At 42.4% G+C, this 17,945-nt stretch overlaps 1 protein-coding gene across 9 annotated transcripts in view; it reads left to right on the top strand.

Annotated features, from left to right (window-relative positions):
* Positions 1 to 17,945, top strand: part of LOC123772905 (echinoderm microtubule-associated protein-like 2) — a 116,199-nt gene that overhangs the window by 93,284 nt on the left and 4,970 nt on the right. For all 9 annotated transcript variants that reach the window (XM_069323271.1, XM_069323272.1, XM_069323274.1 and 6 more), the window contains 7 exons: positions 3,324 to 3,558; positions 4,166 to 4,320; positions 4,445 to 4,570; positions 5,135 to 5,266; positions 7,008 to 7,145; positions 10,440 to 10,556; positions 11,533 to 11,620. In XM_069323271.1, coding sequence (XP_069179372.1) covers positions 3,324 to 3,558; positions 4,166 to 4,320; positions 4,445 to 4,570; positions 5,135 to 5,266; positions 7,008 to 7,145; positions 10,440 to 10,556; positions 11,533 to 11,620 — 991 coding nt within the window. The remainder of the gene's footprint in view (positions 1 to 3,323; positions 3,559 to 4,165; positions 4,321 to 4,444; positions 4,571 to 5,134; positions 5,267 to 7,007; positions 7,146 to 10,439; positions 10,557 to 11,532; positions 11,621 to 17,945) is intronic.

The following is a 17,945-nucleotide window of genomic DNA, read 5'->3' on the forward strand; positions in this document are numbered from 1 at the left end:
CCGATTCGATCTCTACCTGCCTTTTCCTCTACAGTTTCAGTAGTTCAAGCTTTCCATAAGTTGCTCATTCCAGTCCTGGGGTTATGTAACTATAAACTTCTTTATGACATGTCTTTACTGCACATATGAGGTTTTAAGATACTTTTTTTTGTTTGTTTTGGAGCTTGTTTGAATGGTTTCTTTTGATTTCCATCCTTGTTAATGATTTCCTTTCTGATTTCCATCCTTCCACATCTCGTGAAGAGGTGGGAGGTGCTGGTAATTACCTACGTGTAGTTACAGGATGAGAGGTATACTCGTGGTGTCCCGTCTTCACTGTATTGTCATATAACGCTTTGAAGCTACTGACGGTCTTGGCCTCCACCACCTTCTCACTTACCTTGTTCAAACAGTCTACCACTCTGTTTGCAAATGAAAACTTTCTAACAAAAATTTTTGTCACCTTTGTTTCCTTAGCTTGTATCTGTGTCATCTTGTTTGTGAAGTTGCTGATTTCAGGAATTTGTCAATTTGGTTGATTTATTTTATTGTTTTGTAAGTGGTGATCATATCACCTCTCTCTATCTCTCTCTCTTCTTTGGCATATTTAAAGCTTCTAGCCTCATTTCGTAACTTGTTTTTCAGCTCCATAAGCCATTTTGTAGAATGTCTTTGCACCTTTTACCAGTTTATTGATGTGCTTGTTGAGATATGGGCACCATACAACTTCTGCATATTCCAATTTTGGTCTGACAAAAGTCATGAACAGTTTCTTCAGTATTTAACCATCTATGTAATGAAAAGCGATTCTGAAGTTGGAGAGCGATGCATATGCACCTCACACAATGTTCTTTGTGTGTTCCTCTGGTGACAGTCTACTATCCAAGTGCATGCCTAGTCCTCCTTTTCGCTCATAGGTACAGGCGTTCCAGCTTAAGCATCGAGTTTCTGCCAATGATTGAAATAGGTCAGTTCAAGATTGCGTTTTGGCCTTGTGCTTGAACTAGGGTTTCTGATGCTCAGGTTCCTTGGGCAAGCAAGGAACTGGGAGCCGGTCGGCCGAGCGGACAGCACACTGGACTTGTGATCCTGTGGTCCCGGGTTTGATCCCGGGCGCCGGCGAGAAACAATGGGCAGAGTTTCTTTCACCCTATGCCCCTGTTACCTAACAGTAAAATAGGTACCTGGGTGTTAGTCAGCTGTCACGGGCTGCTTCCTGGGGATGGAGGCCTGGTCGAGGACCGGGCCGCAGGGACACTAAAACCCCGAAATCATCTCAAGATAACCTCAAGGAAGCAGGTGCCATCTCTTCTTAGGAAGTCGCCCAAAGGCAGCTCTTGGTCTTTTTCATGTACCCTTTTGTGGTCGGCCCCAGTGATGGTATGGTGGAGGTATGTCTTCATGTATTTTGCCAGAATTTTGTCTGGTATTTCTGGCTTGATCAGTGGTGTCTGAGTCTCTCTTGGGGTTGGTATAGTCTGCCCGCCCTTGATTCCACAAGCCTCAAGCATCAGTCTTCTCTGCTCCTCTGTATTTTCCTTCAGATGTTGGATAAGTGTATAATTTGTGTGACTCATTCTCTTTTGATGCAGTTACAGTTCTTTAGTCACAAAGTGGGGCTTCATAAAGTAGAGTGTGAGCCTGGATCTTTCTTGAGTCAATGCCCACAATCCTTGGGGATGTGGGCATTAACCTCTTGTTCATCTTTCCACTCCATGTCTCTTCTTCTCTTCTGTCTGCTCGGATAAGTTCTCCGTCTCCTTTGCTTTTATTTTTATGTTTTTCTTTCATTAGAGTTGGCTCAAGGAAGCAACCTAGAGTCTTGACTCAGAAATAGGGCATTAAGTGAAATAAAAAGCTCCCCTCTGAGCCAGTTTCTTGGTTACTCCTGTTCCAACCATTTTTGTACCAACTTCTCGAGTATGCTTGGGTAACTTGGGCTACAAATGTGGTGGTGCTGGTATCTAGCAGCGGTTGGTATAGCAGCGGTTGGTATAGCAGCGGTTGGTATAGCAGCGGTTGGTATAGCAGTGGTTGGTATAGCAGCTGACTGCCCAGGCAGTAGTTAGAGGTAATTTAGCTTTCTGGATGAGCCAATAGGGTGCTGGAAGTTTTGTCCCCCTTGGCTCTTGGATGTCCCTGCACTTTGGAATATGTTTTCTTACGGCTCTTTTTGTTGGCTCTCGCCTCTGGTTGTTGGTTGGGAAAGCTCCTTGCTTTCCTTGAGTAGCAAGGGTTCTGTTCTTTCAGCCCTGGGTAGGTGAGGGGGAAGTTTCATCATTTACAACATTCTTTTCTGGCAAAGATTGAGATGGTTGGCTTCCAGAAAGGGCCTTTGGTTTGATTTGGATGCTTGATTTGTTAGACTGGGAGTGCATCCCCTTCAGTACAGAGAACCATCTTGGTGAGACGTCTTCATTGAGCCACCAATGCTCTACCAGAAAGAGGCATCTTTTTATTCATTGCTATTTTTTATTTAAAATTTTCTTTGGAGAGGGTTTGTTGAACTTTTTATTTTTTTTTGCTTTTCTTATACAAGAGTTTTTACATTTTTGTAAAGCCACTAGCATGCATGGCATTTTGGGAAAGTCCTTAATCTTAATTTTCCCCGAAATACATTTCGTCAAATCATTTAACAAACAGAGGCTACAGTTAAGGATTAGCACCCAGTCAATCCTCCCCGGCCAGGATACTAACCCAGGCCGAAGCGCAGGGAGAGTGCTTTACCACTGCGCCACGGTGACTTTTTTGTATGATATCAAGTAGGTCTCTCAGTTGTATGACCAGACTATTTGCAATATTACCGGTCATGGTAGGTGAACAGGTCATTAATTAAGGCTTGGTAGACACAATGTCTCCGTGGACTCGTTTACTGGTAGCCACTGTTTTTGTAATCATAATCCACAAGATTTAACGTCCCTATACCAGTATTTGATAATTTCTTATTTTGATTGTATTTGTGGTCATTCTTGAACCCAGTGTTGATATAATCATTCATTGAAATGTGAAATTAACTTATCAAGACTGTAACTTGCTTAGGTAAATGAATTTTGGGATTCAGTTCTTTAACCCATTGTCTTAATTTTTCCAGTACTGCCCACAGAAGGGTATGGGATACATGATAAATGAACTAACTCTTTGACCAGACCACACACTAGAAGGTGAAGGGACGACGACGTTTCGGTCCGTCCTGGACCATTCTCAAGTTGATTGTCTCACAATCGACTTGAAAATGGTCCAGGACAGACCAAAACGTCGTCGTCCCTTCACCTTCTAGTGTGTGGTCTGGTCAAATTACTTTAGCCACGTTATTGTGACTCATGAACTAACTCTTATTTCAACAGTGCTCAGCTGACCAAGTACTGGCCGTAGACTTCTCTCCTGTTGATCGCAGCACCATCATCACCTGTGGGAAGAACCATATTTCCTTCTGGAGTTATGACAGTGGGATGCTAGCCAAACGTATGGGAATCTTTGAGAATCGTGAGCGCCCCAAATATGTCACATCTATATCCTTCACTGATGCTGGCAATGTCATTTCTGGCGACTCAAATGGCAATCTTCTAATATGGCAAAGAGGTTGGATTTGTTTCATATTGCATTTACATTTTCTTTTTCATATCTACTAATGAGTGTCCACTCAATATATTGTTTTGATGTCTAAACTTGATTAGCAAGTGTTAATACACAGACAATTATATTTTGCATCTGATCTGTATTTGCATACTATTCTGATATGCAGACAATGAGTCACAATAATGTGGCTGAAGATACGATGACCAGACCCCACACCAGAAGATGAGGAGACGACAACATTCTGTTCCGTCCTGGACCATTTATCACGTCGATTGCCAACATCACAATCGACTTGATAATGGTCCAGGGTGGACTAAAACATCGTCGTCTCCTCATCTTCTGATGTGTGGTCTGGTCAACATACTATTCTGATACTATTTATTCAGTATATTTACCTAAATACTTAACAGGACAACTTGCAAAGGTGCCTGTCAAGATGGGTCAAAAACCCATGAGATCCTGATGGTCTTAGGAGTCCTGAATGGCCATAAAGGCTATGGGAGTATTTGAGAGTCCCACTCGAAAAGGAGCATTTCATTATGCTCAACACTTTTTTTTTAGTATGGAAAAGTTCATTTATGGGTTTTGTTATTGTTCTCTCTTCCCATAGGAGGCAACACAGTGTACAAGATGGTACGTGGTGCCCATGACGGACCAGTGTTTTCCATCTTGGTACAGAAGGATGGCGCCATCATCACAGGAGGGAAAGATGGCCAGATTGTCGAGTGGGACAGGGAGTTAGAACGCACAGGCAATACTATTGAGGTAAGTTTTGGTGGTGTTTATGAGAAAGGGGATGAATAGCTTATATTCAGGGTACAAGTTTATGTGGTAGCTTGTTGACATTAAGAGTGAGAATTACTTACAGCCCACCTTTTAATATTTTCAGATTCCAGAACAGTTTGGGTCACCTCGTGTGGTGACGTCAGGTCGGGGAACACAACTGGTGGTGGGCACCACTCGTAACTGTGTATTGGAAGGAACATTCACTTTCCCAATGCGACCTGTTATGCAGGTGAGCAAATGCATCTCTATACCATTTAGAGTAAATAGGAAGGAAAGGGAACTATCAGGGGGAAAGCGCCAAGCCATTACGACTATATAGCACTTGGAAGGGGTCAGAATAAGGATTTGGGATGGGACAGGGTAAGTAAATAGGAAAAAAATAAAACTTTTTTTAAATGATTTAAAAAAATAAATTAATTTGCTAAAGTCTAAAGGTACAGTATTTGATATTAAACAAGTATGATATCTGGCATCTGTAACAGAATCTTACCTAAAGGTAGCCAAGGGAGTATAAAGTTGACTATCGACTCGATAATGGTCCAGGACGGACCGAAATGTTGTTGCCTCTTTAATTTTTAGCGTGTGGTCTGGTCAACATGTTTTAGCCACGTTATTGTGACTCGTCATATGCAAGTGATCTTCTCATATTGACTGTCTTTTTTTTCTTTCTTTTTTAATAGCCTCATCAATAGGGCTAATGTCTCTAAATACAGCATTACTTTATAGATGTAATTCTGATGTTTGTTTGCCTTTCTCTTCAAATAACATCTGTAATCGTGAGCACATGTTACAGGGTCATACGGAGGAGCTGTGGGCCCTGGCTCCACACCCGGGTCACCACCAATTTTTGACTGCCGGTTATGATCGCACGTGCTACTTGTGGGACACTATGGCACATACCATTGTCTGGAGCAAGGATATTGGTGTAAGTCAATCTTCATATTTCAAGTATGCCAAAGTTTATTTTTTATATGTTTATATTTAAATGTTCAAATGTGTCTTCACAAATTACATATTTTGTTATACACTTTAGCTAGCATTTTGTTTTACAAAGTGAGTGAGTTTATAATTAATTGTTTAACTTTAGAAGTTGTATCAGTAATAGTAAAACTTAATTCTATTATACCTGTATCTCAATACGTACTTAAGTGCATAGCTTACAAAGTGTCTTTGCATTAATATGAAGTAATGTTTTTTCACATCATCTATGATGTGAAAAGTTTTGCTTAACCAATTTCACCCGCTACACAATTTTAATATTGATAGGTATACGAAGTACTGTAATTTGTGTGTGTGGACAATGAAAGCTTAGGTTCCAGAATATGGATACTTAATCTTTCTTCGTCATTGAGTAAATGATGATGATTTGTGTGTCAATATATACATGATAAAACCTTTGCCATCAATGTGAGAATGAGGAAACTCTAAACCTTGGTTGTAAATTTTATCTTTATACTCTGAACATTGAAACCTTAGTCTTCAGCACACTGTACATGAATTGACTATTTTGTTGGTACTGTATTTGAGTAAAAGATACCGAGTTTACCTCTACTGTTGCACGTCTGGTAGGTCAATTTCATCTCCATTATCATCAGTATAATACCTTCAGTTTCATAGTTTAACTATGAATACCTTCAGTATAATACCTTCAGTTTAACGATTCTTCGCGGCAGGGGATCGTATTCCAGGGACCATAGGATTAAGGACTTGCCCGTAACGCTACGCGTACTAGTGGCTATCTTCTTGAGGTTATCTTGAGATGATTTCGGGGCTTTAGTGTCCCCGCGGCCCGGTCCTCGACCAGGCCTCCACCCCCAGGAAGCAGCCCGTGACAGCTGACTAACTCCCAGGTACCTATTTACTGCTAGGTAACAGGGGCATTCAGGGTGAAAGAAACTTTGCCCATTTGTTTCTGCCTCGTGCGGGAATCGAACCCGCGCCACAGAATTACGAGTCCTGCGCGCTATCCACCAGGCTACGAGGCCCCCTAAGGCTCTACAAGAATGTAACAACTCTTGTATATATCTCAAAAAAAATAGTGTGGAGAAGCATCGGCTCGAAGAAAACGAGAATCAACAAAGGAAAAGCATTCTAAAGATATTACAAAATTATTCATCCATTCACCATATCTTACATAGAATAATGAATTACAAAAAAGTCAATATCACCACACTCCAGCAAATTCTCAAGAGCAACATCTTGGCACTTTAAAAGACTAGGCATACAGTTCTCCTTGTGTATATGCAGTACAAACAAAACACTTGATTCTGATACATTGCTGTCACTTTACCTTGTTCCGTACCATATCTTGTGTACTGTTCACTCTCCTCACTTCCATTCTCTTACTCACCATGACTGCCTCATCTATCACTCTCCTACCATGAAAGTCACTGTAATTCACTCTTCATCAGTCTGTCATCATCCATACCATCATTTTACACGACCAATCCATCTCAATACGCTCCTTAATCTTGTGATTTACCGACTTTTGGACTTCACATCTTTCCATAACGTTCTATTTCTTTGAACTCCACACATGCTTCTCAGGTTGTCTATTTTTTCTGCTCTAATTCTAGATTTTTCTAAGGATATATGTACAAGCACATTTAATATACATTTATTAATTGAAATTAAATTTGCTTAATTATTTTAAATTCACATAAAAGGAACCTGCCCAATCCGCTGCTTTCTCGAACAATGGCGAGATTGTAATAATTGGTACAACAAGTGGACGATGGTTCGTCATGGATGCCGAGACTAGGGAAATGTACTCCCAGCATCAGGATGGAAATGAACCTATCCAGGTAAGACCTAATAGTTGTATATTCAGTTCCATATACAATTATATAATCAAGTCCAAATACAATTGTATATATATTTTTCCATGCTTGAGGTTATCTTGAGATGATTGTGGGGCTTTAGTGTCCCCGCGGCCCGGTCCTCGCCCAGGCCTCCACCCCCAGGAAGCAGCCCGTGACAGCTGACTAACACCCAGGTACCTATTTTACTGCTAGGTAACAGGGGCATAGGGTGAAAAAAACTCTGCCCATTGTTTCTCGCCGGCGCCCGGGATCGAACCCGTGACCACATGCTGTTGTATAGCATGGGAAAAACATTGATGAAGAAAAGGACCTAGGAACCACCAGTTCCTAGAAAGTTACACAAGTGAGAGCTGTAGTAACCATTGAGGGCCACGGGTCTAACAATACTGCAAACTAGACATGAGACAGCTGATCTCAGAGACCTTTAAAATATTGAACAAGTTGGAAGATGCAGATGATGGGTCACAATAACGTGGCTGAAGATATGACGACCAAACCACACATCAGATGGAGAAATGACGATGTTTCGGTCTATCCTGGATCAATATCAAGTCGTATGTGGACTTGTATCACATACGACTTAATAATGGTCCAGGACAGACTGAAACATCATCATTTCTCCATCTTCTGATGTATGGTTTGGTCATCTAGTTGGAGGGTAATAATCCAGACTTCTTTAAAAGGTCAAATGTAATGCATACAAGGTGCAACGGCTTTAATCTCAACAAGCCACATTGTAGGACAGAAAACTGGCAATGCTTTTTCACCCTTATAGATATAAACTCATGAAATTGCCTACCTGATGAAGCTGTAAATGGCAAGACATTACTTCAGTTCAAAATCCAGATAAAAAATATCCTTTGAAACAATGGGGGAAACCTTAGATAAGCTGCCGGCTTCTTGTCCCTGTCAAGGCCACTCGAGATGGTGACCCTCGGGTTAATTCGGATAATAGTAATAGCAACAATGATAGTAATAGCAGCAGTAATGGTAACCATGGTCATAACAGTACAGTAGTACATAATAGGCGATGAGACCATTCTCAAGAATCGGCTTGAGAATGGTCCAGGACGGACCGAAACATCGTCGTCCCTTCACCTTCTAGTGTGTGGTCTGGTCAACATAGTACATAATAGTTCATAAACTTTTGTGACTTGTCCACTGAGGGCCTCATTACCAATTTTGTTTCCTCATGGCCATGATGCATATTGTGCTTTGAGGACCTTGATAGGCTAAACCTTTCCCAGGATGCAACCCACAACAGTCACCCGATTCAGATACCTATTTACTGCTAGGTTACAAAAGACATCAGGTGTACGTAAAAGTGCTAAAAAGTCTTGCCTTGGCTGGAAATCAAACTTGGGTCCAATCAGTTATGAGCTGAATGTAAAAATAACCCACTGCACTATAGGTTATTGTAAGACTGATTGGAGCTTGATTGGTGCTCCAGGGCTGGACAGTAGTCTGGTTCTGGCTAGTTCTCCTGGGGCCAGATTCACAAAGCAGTATGCAAGCACTTACGAACGTGTCCATCTTTTCTCAATCTTTGGCGGCTTTGTTTACAATTATTAAACAGTTAATGAGCTCCGAAGCACCAGGAGGCTGTTTATAACAATAACATTTGATTGGCAAGTTTTCATGCTTGTAAACCGTTTAATAAATTTAACCAAAGCCGTCAAAGTTTGAGGAAAGATGTACACGTTCGTAAGTGCTTGCGTAACTGCTTCGTGAATCTGGCCCCTGGATGGGATCTTCCTTTCTTGTGGTGAGTTTCAATCTGTCTTTCTCTATCCCCTCCCTGACATTTAGTAGCGATTCCATTGGGATGTGCCTTCAGTTTGCATTTTTCTCAAACTTTCTTTTAACAAGATAAAGCTGAGGACTGTCTTTTAGACATTGTATAGTGTATTTTGTAAGACTTCCACTTAGCTTTTCAATCTACCTGGCCATTGCTTCAGCCTTGCAAATACTGGCTTACTTTTAATCTAGGCACAGTTTTTACATTCAAAAATGGGCAAACTACTTTCACCTGTCTATTTTTTTACATTTGTGGTAGTGGTTTGATTATCTTATGTTCGCCTTCCTTACTGGTGCTTAAGTTACACGTTTGAGTCAACTGTGGGTTCTAGCATGCATGCTTCCTTTCATTCTTTCCATTCCCACTACAGAGACACTGATGTAAATCTAGTTGGCAGTAGCCAACTGTTGACCCATGGTCTGTAGTGGGAAGATTTGAGTAACAAAGGTTGATATGGGGACCTGATCTAATGGCTACTTGCTTGTCCTGTTTCTTATGGTTAGTTTCCCCGTGTGCAGGTTTTCTTATCGTCATCAAGAATTATGTGAGCTGGTTTTGGGTCAGAAAGGCAGAGTCGGGGTGTTCTTAGCACGGGTAGCCAAGCAGGGCAGTTGGTAGTTAACAGAGCTCTCTCTGTGCAATGCAAAGGGAAGGGGTTTGGAAAGGCTTTTGGTTTTTATGAAGTGTCTTGTTACTCATCCTGGTACTAAATTGACTGTTTTCTAGTCACTTGCTAGCACATTAAGGCACTCTGCACATTTGAGTGGTTAAAGTGCTCTGAAAGTTGTGCTATTTTATTTTTAATCAGGCTATATTTTAATGTTTTCATCACTGATTTGAAATTAAAATGGAGTTTGGAAACATTTTGACACTAACTTTACCTGAACATTTATAAAAACAACAAAGATATGTCCTTAACAATTGCATTATGAAGTTTTTGCCTAAAACAGGTGCGCAGTGCACGGGGGACTTGACAAGTTCTCTGTGGTGGTGCTGCTGCTGGAATGTTGTTCTGCTTCAGTGTGCTTTGTTTTGGCCTATGGATCCAACCACTTGGGCAGGACGGTAGAGCGACGGTCTCGCTTCATGCAGGTCGGCGTTCAATCCACGACCGTCCAAGTGGTTAGGCACCATTCCTTACCCCCCTGTCCCATCCCAAATCCGTATCCTAACCATCTTCCCAGTGCTAGATAGTCGTAATGGCTTGGCGCTTTTCCCCCTGATAGTTACCTTACCTTGGCCTATGGATACAGATCTTACTTTAACTGAGAGCCGGATGATTTATTTAGAAATAATTTCCATAATACATAACAAAGCTTTATATTTGGACATTTTTTTGAATGAATAGACAATGGATTTCATAATTTTTCAATATTTATTTGAAGCATTTTGTGGTTTTTAGATTTGTACAATTTAATTGAAAATAGCTAATTTATTATGAGTTTATATGCATTATACAGTTTAATATTTTCACACAGGTTGTAAAGTTCTCGCCAAATGGGCAGTACCTAGCAGTTGGGTCCAGAGATAACAATATCTACGTCTATCAGGTCTCGGAAGACTGTCGCAAGTACACAAGGATTGGCAGATGCCAGGTAATAACTTGTAACTTACAAGGTTTTTAGGGACATGGGGAAACTCTATACCTACTGAAGTCATTCTTTGTCATATGAAGTGTTGTATTAATCTTAAACGTATAGAAGTCAATCACTTGCATATTTTTGAAGTCAAGACCAAATGTGTACATATTATAGTGTGGGGCTGATGCTGTTTTATCCCATGAAGGTGGGAAATGTGGTAATGAGAGGTAATGTGAATTTAGGTAAAGTTTATAACCATTACAGTAATTGTCAGCAGTTAACCACATTACAAAAACACATTTGTTGTATATTTAAAAAAAAAAAAAAGTAGTCTAAATATTTGTACAAGATTATATATGTTTGTTTGAAGCCAAGAATACACTCTCCATTAACAATTACACACACTACACTTACTGATCTACCTGGTAAAATATGTGGAACTGGTTACTGCAGGCGTTTCTTGAGCCATAGTTATGATTGTATATATATATATATATATATATATATAATTAATTATGTTCACCTGGGTTCTAGGATACTCGAACCGCGGACCCCATGCGTGTGAGGTCGAAGCCTTATCCTCGCATGCGTGGGGTCCGCTGTTTGAGTCCCTAGAGCCCAGGTGAGTGAAAAGTTGAGTTCCACAGTAGTGTGGATGATTATTAATTTATATCATATTTCAGCTAGTATTTTATTTTCATGCCCACTAAGGCTAAAACAAGAAAGCCCAGGTACCAGAGTGCACCATCGGTGGTAAGCAGGTCACTCCTCTTTGTTGATTTTTCATCTTAATACACATATACAAACGAGCCTTATCTGGTGGCAGTTACATTGCCACACTAACCTGTGATGAGGCTAAGCCTGATTAATGCTATGGTACCAAGTTGTCAAACTGCCAATTTGTTATGAGGAAGAAAATATGCAGAAGTTATATTATCCTTTATTTGTCTTCAGTGATACACAGACTTTAATAATTTGTTTTCACTTCCAGGGTCATTCAAGCTTTGTGACTCACTTGGATTGGTCCGCTGATAGCCAGTTTCTTCAGTCTAACTCGGGAGATTATGAACTGCTCTTTTGTAAGTTACCGGATCAGCTGTGCATTTTGATTTTTAACTTGTTCTTTCATTGATATTTAATCTTTTGAACGAGTTGTTGATTTTCATAACGTAAAATTTATTATGTTTCAAATGTTGCTTTAATGAACTAATTCTCCATAATGTATGGATGTTCAGTCATAAAAATATGTGTAGGTAATTCTATGTCCCAACTTTCTATTGATGGTTAGACTGTAGGTAGAACATACATAAACAGTCTGAAAACCACCCACACTCCCAACTCCCCTATCACAACCTCGTCCAACTACCACATTGTACCTTCACGCACCCTTACCCCAACTACCCATGTTCCCTTTTCTTATGGGTACCCAGTCTCTGACCTGTCCTAATACCCAATGAACCCCAAACACCCTTGCGACTGAGTGGTCAATACTAAGAGACCGGGTTCGATTCCAGCCAAGGCAGAAACAAATGGGCACCGTTTCTTTCACATGATGCATCTAGCAGTAAATGGGTATCGGGGAGTTAGACAGCTGCTATGGACTGCATTTGTGTATGTTATATTTCTAGCACATGCAGTCCATAGCAGCCCATTTGTTTCTGTCTAGGCCTGGAATCAAACCTAGGGCCTTCAGACTATGGCTCCCCAGGTGCTGTCCACTCTGCCACAAGGGTGGGTGGGTGGAGGTGCATTTACTATTTGAGGTGTTAGCTCTTGGACCCTGCCTTTCTGTCAGTTGTTTAATGTGCTGACTCCTGACCTGTTTTCCTCTTATCATATCTGCTACATAGACATACATGTAGTGGATATGATAGGTCAGAAATAGGTCAGTCAGTACATGAGACAACCGACAGCAAGAAAGGCGGGGTCCAAGAGCTAACAGTTCACATGGTAAATATACCGCTCACCCAACTACCCCTCACCTTCCTGACCAAGTGATCAGTACTTGGGGGCGTGGTACTAATGGGCCAGGTTCAATTCCAGTATGAGGCAGAATCAGATGGGCAGAGTTTTCACCTGATGCACCTGTTCACCTAGAGTAAACACATGTCGGGGAGTAGAGAACAGCTATGGACTGCAAACGTGTGTTAGAAATATAACTTACACATACAATCCATAGCAGCTCTCTACTCCCCGACATGTGTTTACTCTAGGTGAACAGGTACATCAGGTGAAAACTCTGCCCATCTGATTCTGCCTCATACTGGAATTGAACCTGGCCCATTAGTACCACGCCCCCAAGTACTGATCACTTGGTCAGGAAGGTGAGGGGTAGTTGGGTGAGCGGTATATTTACCATGTGAACTGTTAGCTCTTGGACCCCGCCTTTCTTGCTGTCGGTTGTCTCATGTACTGACTGACCTATTTCTGACCTATCATATCCACTACATGTATGTCTATGTAGCAGATATGATAAGAGGAAAACAGGTCAGGAGTCAGCACATTAAACAACTGACAGAAAGGCAGGGTCCAAGAGCTAACACCTCAAATAGTAAATGCACCTCCACCCACCCACCCTTGTGGCAGAGTGGACAGCACCTGGGGAGCCATAGTCTGAAGGCCCTAGGTTTGATTCCAGGCCTAGACAGAAACAAATGGGCTGCTATGGACTGCATGTGCTAGAAATATAACATACACAAATGCAGTCCATAGCAGCTGTCTAACTCCCCGATACCCATTTACTGCTAGGTGAATCAGGTGAAAGAAACTGTGCCCATTTGTTTCTGCCTTGGCCTGGAATCAAAACTGGGCCCTTAGGATCATGGCTCCTGAGCACTGTCCACTCAGCCATGTGGGTGGGGGTAGCTGGGTGAGGGTGTGATGGGTAGTTAGGTGAGGCTGTATACTATTTACTATTTGAGTAGTGTGATGAACCTGGGAGCCATCTATGATCCAGATTCCAAGCTACAACAGTTAACCCTCTTATTAATGTTTCCCATCTTCTAGTCTGGTGTTGTGGGAGGTGATGAGGTACTGGTGGCTGATGGCAGGGAGGCAGAGTGAAGCAGTACACTGTTGTTGACTTTGGGACACTTCTGCTGGAGCATACTGTACTAGCGAGGATGCTAGTGGAGGGCTTGAAGATGCCACTGTAAATGAAAGCTAGTGTGAAAGCTAGTGTTGCACTGGAAGACCTCGTCAGTGGGATGTAAATAGTGTCCGTCACGGTGGAAGCGAGCTAGCGTTGTGCTGGAAGACCTCGTCAGAGGAGTGTATATAGTGGTAGTTGAAATTAATAAGGGATATTTTTTATGCTTCATTTTATCTTACCTTAAACATTACACTGCATTTCCACTGAGGTTAGGGATCTCTGGACTTTAAAAGGATCAGAGAGTTTAAAAGAACCCAGTTGTGGATGAAGAGTTGGAAACATTAATGACTACATCCACCAAGGTCAATGGAAACTCTGGACAAGCAGAAAGAGTCCCGCTGGGGCTGCCATTAATGTTTCCAACTCTTCATCCACAACTGGGTTCTTTTAAACTCTCTGATCCTTTTAAAGTCCAGAGATCCCTAACCTCAGTGGAAATGCAGTGTAATGTTTAAGGTAAGATAAAATGAAGCATAAAAAATATCCCTTATTAATTTCAACTACCACTATATACACTCCTCTGACGGGCGCATCCGATCCCACGATCGTCGTCGCCCCTAAATCAACACAACAACACTCCTCTGACGAGGTCTTCCAGCACAACGCTAGCTCGCTTCCACCGTGACGGACACTATTTACATCCCACTGACGAGGTCTTCCAGTGCAACACTAGCTTTCACACTAGCTTTCATTTACAGTGGCATCTTCAAGCCCTCCACTAGCATCCTCGCTAGTACAGTATGCTCCAGCAGAAGTGTCCCAAAGTCAACAACAGTGTACTGCTTCACTCTGCCTCCCTGCCATCAGCCACCAGTACCTCATCACCTCCCACAACACCAGACTAGAAGATGGGAAACATTAATAGGAGGGTTAACTGTTGTAGCTCGGAACCTAGATGATGCCGAAGTTTGTCACAAGCTATTGGACCCTGCCTTTCTGTCAGTTCTCTAATGCACTGACCCCTGATGTATTTCTCCTCTATTATAATATATAAAATAAACTGGTGCCTAGTCAGTCCTCCCTGGCCAGGATACAAACCCAGGCCAAATCACTTGCAAAGAGCAAGTGTTTTACCATGGGGCAGTGATAAGAGGACTGGAATTTGTTACTGCCTCGGCCAGGAATCGATCTCGGGCCCTTGGGACTACGGCCCCCCAAGCACTGTCCACTCAGCCGCAAGGCTCCCTTGGAAGTAATTTAGCAAGTGTGTGGTTGTAGTTGCGTAGGGGTGAGGGGGAAGTAGTCGAGTGTGGTGGTAGTTGGGCAAGTTTATATACTAATTGAGCTGTTAGCTCTTGGATCCTGCCTATCTAATCGTTAGTTGTCTAATGTACTGACCCCTGACCTATTCCTCTCTATCATAACTACTACATAAAAATATATGTAGTAGATACGATGCAGGAAAAAAGTCACGAGTCTACATAAGACAACCATCGATCAGATAGGCAGGGTCCAAGAGCTAACATCTCAATTAGTATATAAACTCGCCCAACTACCACCACACTCGACTACTTCCCCCTCACCCCTACGCAACTACTACCACACCCTCGCCAAACTACTTCCAAGGGAGCCTTGTGGCTGAGTGGACAGTGCTTGGGGGCCGTAGTCCAAGGGGCCTGAGATCAATTCCTGACCGAGGCAGTAACAAATTCCAGTCCTCTTATCACTGCCCCATGGTAAAACACTTGCACTTCGCAAGCGATTTGGCCTGGGTTCGTATCCTGGTCAGGGAGTATTGACTAGGCACCAGTCCTTAACTGTATGCCTTTGTTCACCTAGCAGTGAATGGGTACCTGGTTGGTAAACAATTTGTTAGGTCATATTCCAGGGAAAATTAAGAGTAAGGACCTGCCCAAAATGCAATGGCTAGTGGCTTTACAAGAATGTAATAAGTCCTGTATATATATATATATAAATAAATATTTATTCCAATGTTTGACTAGTTTTTTTCAGTAGTGTTTTTTTTTTTTTTTAGAAAATAATGTAATGAAATGTGTGGAAAAACAGAATGTTCGTATGTATATTCTTGTCACTAAGATGCGTACAATATTATTTGTTTACAACAATAAAACATTCTATTTTTGGTGTTGTTATACTGTATACACACTACCTACCTTGAGGTGCTTCCGGGGCTTAGTGTCCCCGCGGCCCGGTCGTCGACCAGGCCTCCTGGTTGCTGGACTGATCAACCAGGCTGTTAGACGCGGCTGCTCGCAGCCTGACGTATGAGTCACAGCCTGGTTGATCAGGTATCCTTTGGAGGTGCTTATCCAGTTCTCTCTTGAACACTGTGAGGGGTTTGCCAGTTTTGCCACTATACAATACATTTACATGCAAACCATTAATCTGCTCTAGTGGGTGTGGTAATCTTATAGAATGTCGTCACTAGTTGAGACTAGCGTCTCAAGTTGTGCATGAAAGTGTAACTGCAAGCTAATGTTATACCACCGTTTTTCAAGTGCAATGACACAAATACTATTATTGACAACCTACTGTATCACAGCATTTAGATCATAGGTACAGAATGCACAAATATATTTGTCACTAAAAAACATACTAGTTTTTTACTGACAAATATATTTGTGCATACCTATGATCTAAATGCTGTGATACAGTAGGTTGTCAATAATAGTATTTGTGTCATTGCACTTGAAAAAAGGTGGTATAACATTAGCTTGCAGTTACACTTTCACGCACAACTTGAGATGCTAGTCTCAACTAGTGACGACATTTTATAAGATTACCACCCCCACTAGAGCAGATTAATGGTTTGTAATCATGCATGAAAATATACATACTGTATTGTAGTTATATATAAAGCATGTATTATTTACAGTATAACTACATACAATATGTACATTTTCAAGCAAGATTGCAAACCACTAAGCCTCTGTGGTGGGTGTGGTAGTGAAATCTAAGGACAGCATAATGCCACAATACCAGGAAATGATGCTAGCATAAGACGCAAAATGGGTCATGATTTACTATGCACATCGCTAATTCTAGACACAATGGAGAGGAAACCTGCCTGGAAAGGTCCAAACCCCCAAAGGAAGAATGACTGACGGACTCCCTGCAGGTTGAAAGAAAGGATCTGAAAAGCCCACAAATCAGACCCCCACATGATGCACTCTGCCGAGTGCTCCTATGCCCTCCGTGAGGCAGTTAGAATGCAGCTGCAGTAGATCCAAAAAGCACATGACAGAACCCAGGTGCAGATGAGCACGAAGGTTGTTCACCACCAGCGTTGCCGACAACAGGGGAACTTGGGCAAGGAGCTGCACAAGACTCACGTTGTGAGATAGAACTCGATTAAACATGTAGTCGTCGAGAGGCTTAAAAAACAAAAACAGGGCTCTCAAAACATCTGTAACACCTCACACCACTCAAGCATGCTGGCCACGCCAAGCCTGAAGCTTAAAAAAAAGGGGGGGGGAGGAGGGGGGGACTGATCTTGTAACACATCCGAGAAGCGGAAGACCCAAACTCGAAAGAGGCCAGGTCCATCAACAAGGCATAATTTGGGTCATGCAGGAACTATGCAAAAAGGGCCTCCCAATCTGCTGCAGGAGAACCCAAAAGGAGAGAAACCTCCAGAAGAGCAAACCTGAAGGGCCCAAAGTCTCTTGGAACCAAACCCTAAAGGAAGCTGAACCCAAATCAAACTCATATAGTGAGGGGGGGATACAAAACCCCCTACCCCCCCCCCCCCCCCCCTGCAACAGAAGATACTCTGCAGAAGGAATGAGGAACCACATATTCAAATGGGACCCAATGACCCATACTAGAATCCCTCCAAGCTCCAGCAACCACCATTGAGAGCCCAGGGGCAGAGCCATCGTCTGCACCCACCACCTGGAATAGAGACGTGGAGTCCAAGGAAGAGGCTTCAAAGGAAGAAGCCTGGCTGGGAAGAAACCTACCCCGAGAGGAATACCCAGAAGCCTCGACAATGCCAAAAGGCTCAATTGCCTCCACGCCCAAGGGGGAAGGATGAGGAGATACGAACGGAGCCAAGATTGAGTTAACACCTCCAACTCCAGGTCCCTAAACACCAACCAGGACGGTTCTGGGGCATGCTGCCAGGCACATAACATATACCACGGCAACACAGAATGCCTAAGACGCAATGCGGTCGCTGCCTGAAAAATCCAAGCCTCATTAGGGCAGGTGAGTAAAGAGAGCAACATGACAGGAACAAACCCCATGAGTCAGGGTCATAGGAGTCACCAACCCAACAGGCAGCATGGCAG

The sequence above is a fragment of the Procambarus clarkii genome, chromosome 12, assembly GCF_040958095.1.
Source record: "Procambarus clarkii isolate CNS0578487 chromosome 12, FALCON_Pclarkii_2.0, whole genome shotgun sequence".
Lineage (NCBI taxonomy): Eukaryota > Metazoa > Arthropoda > Malacostraca > Decapoda > Cambaridae > Procambarus > Procambarus clarkii.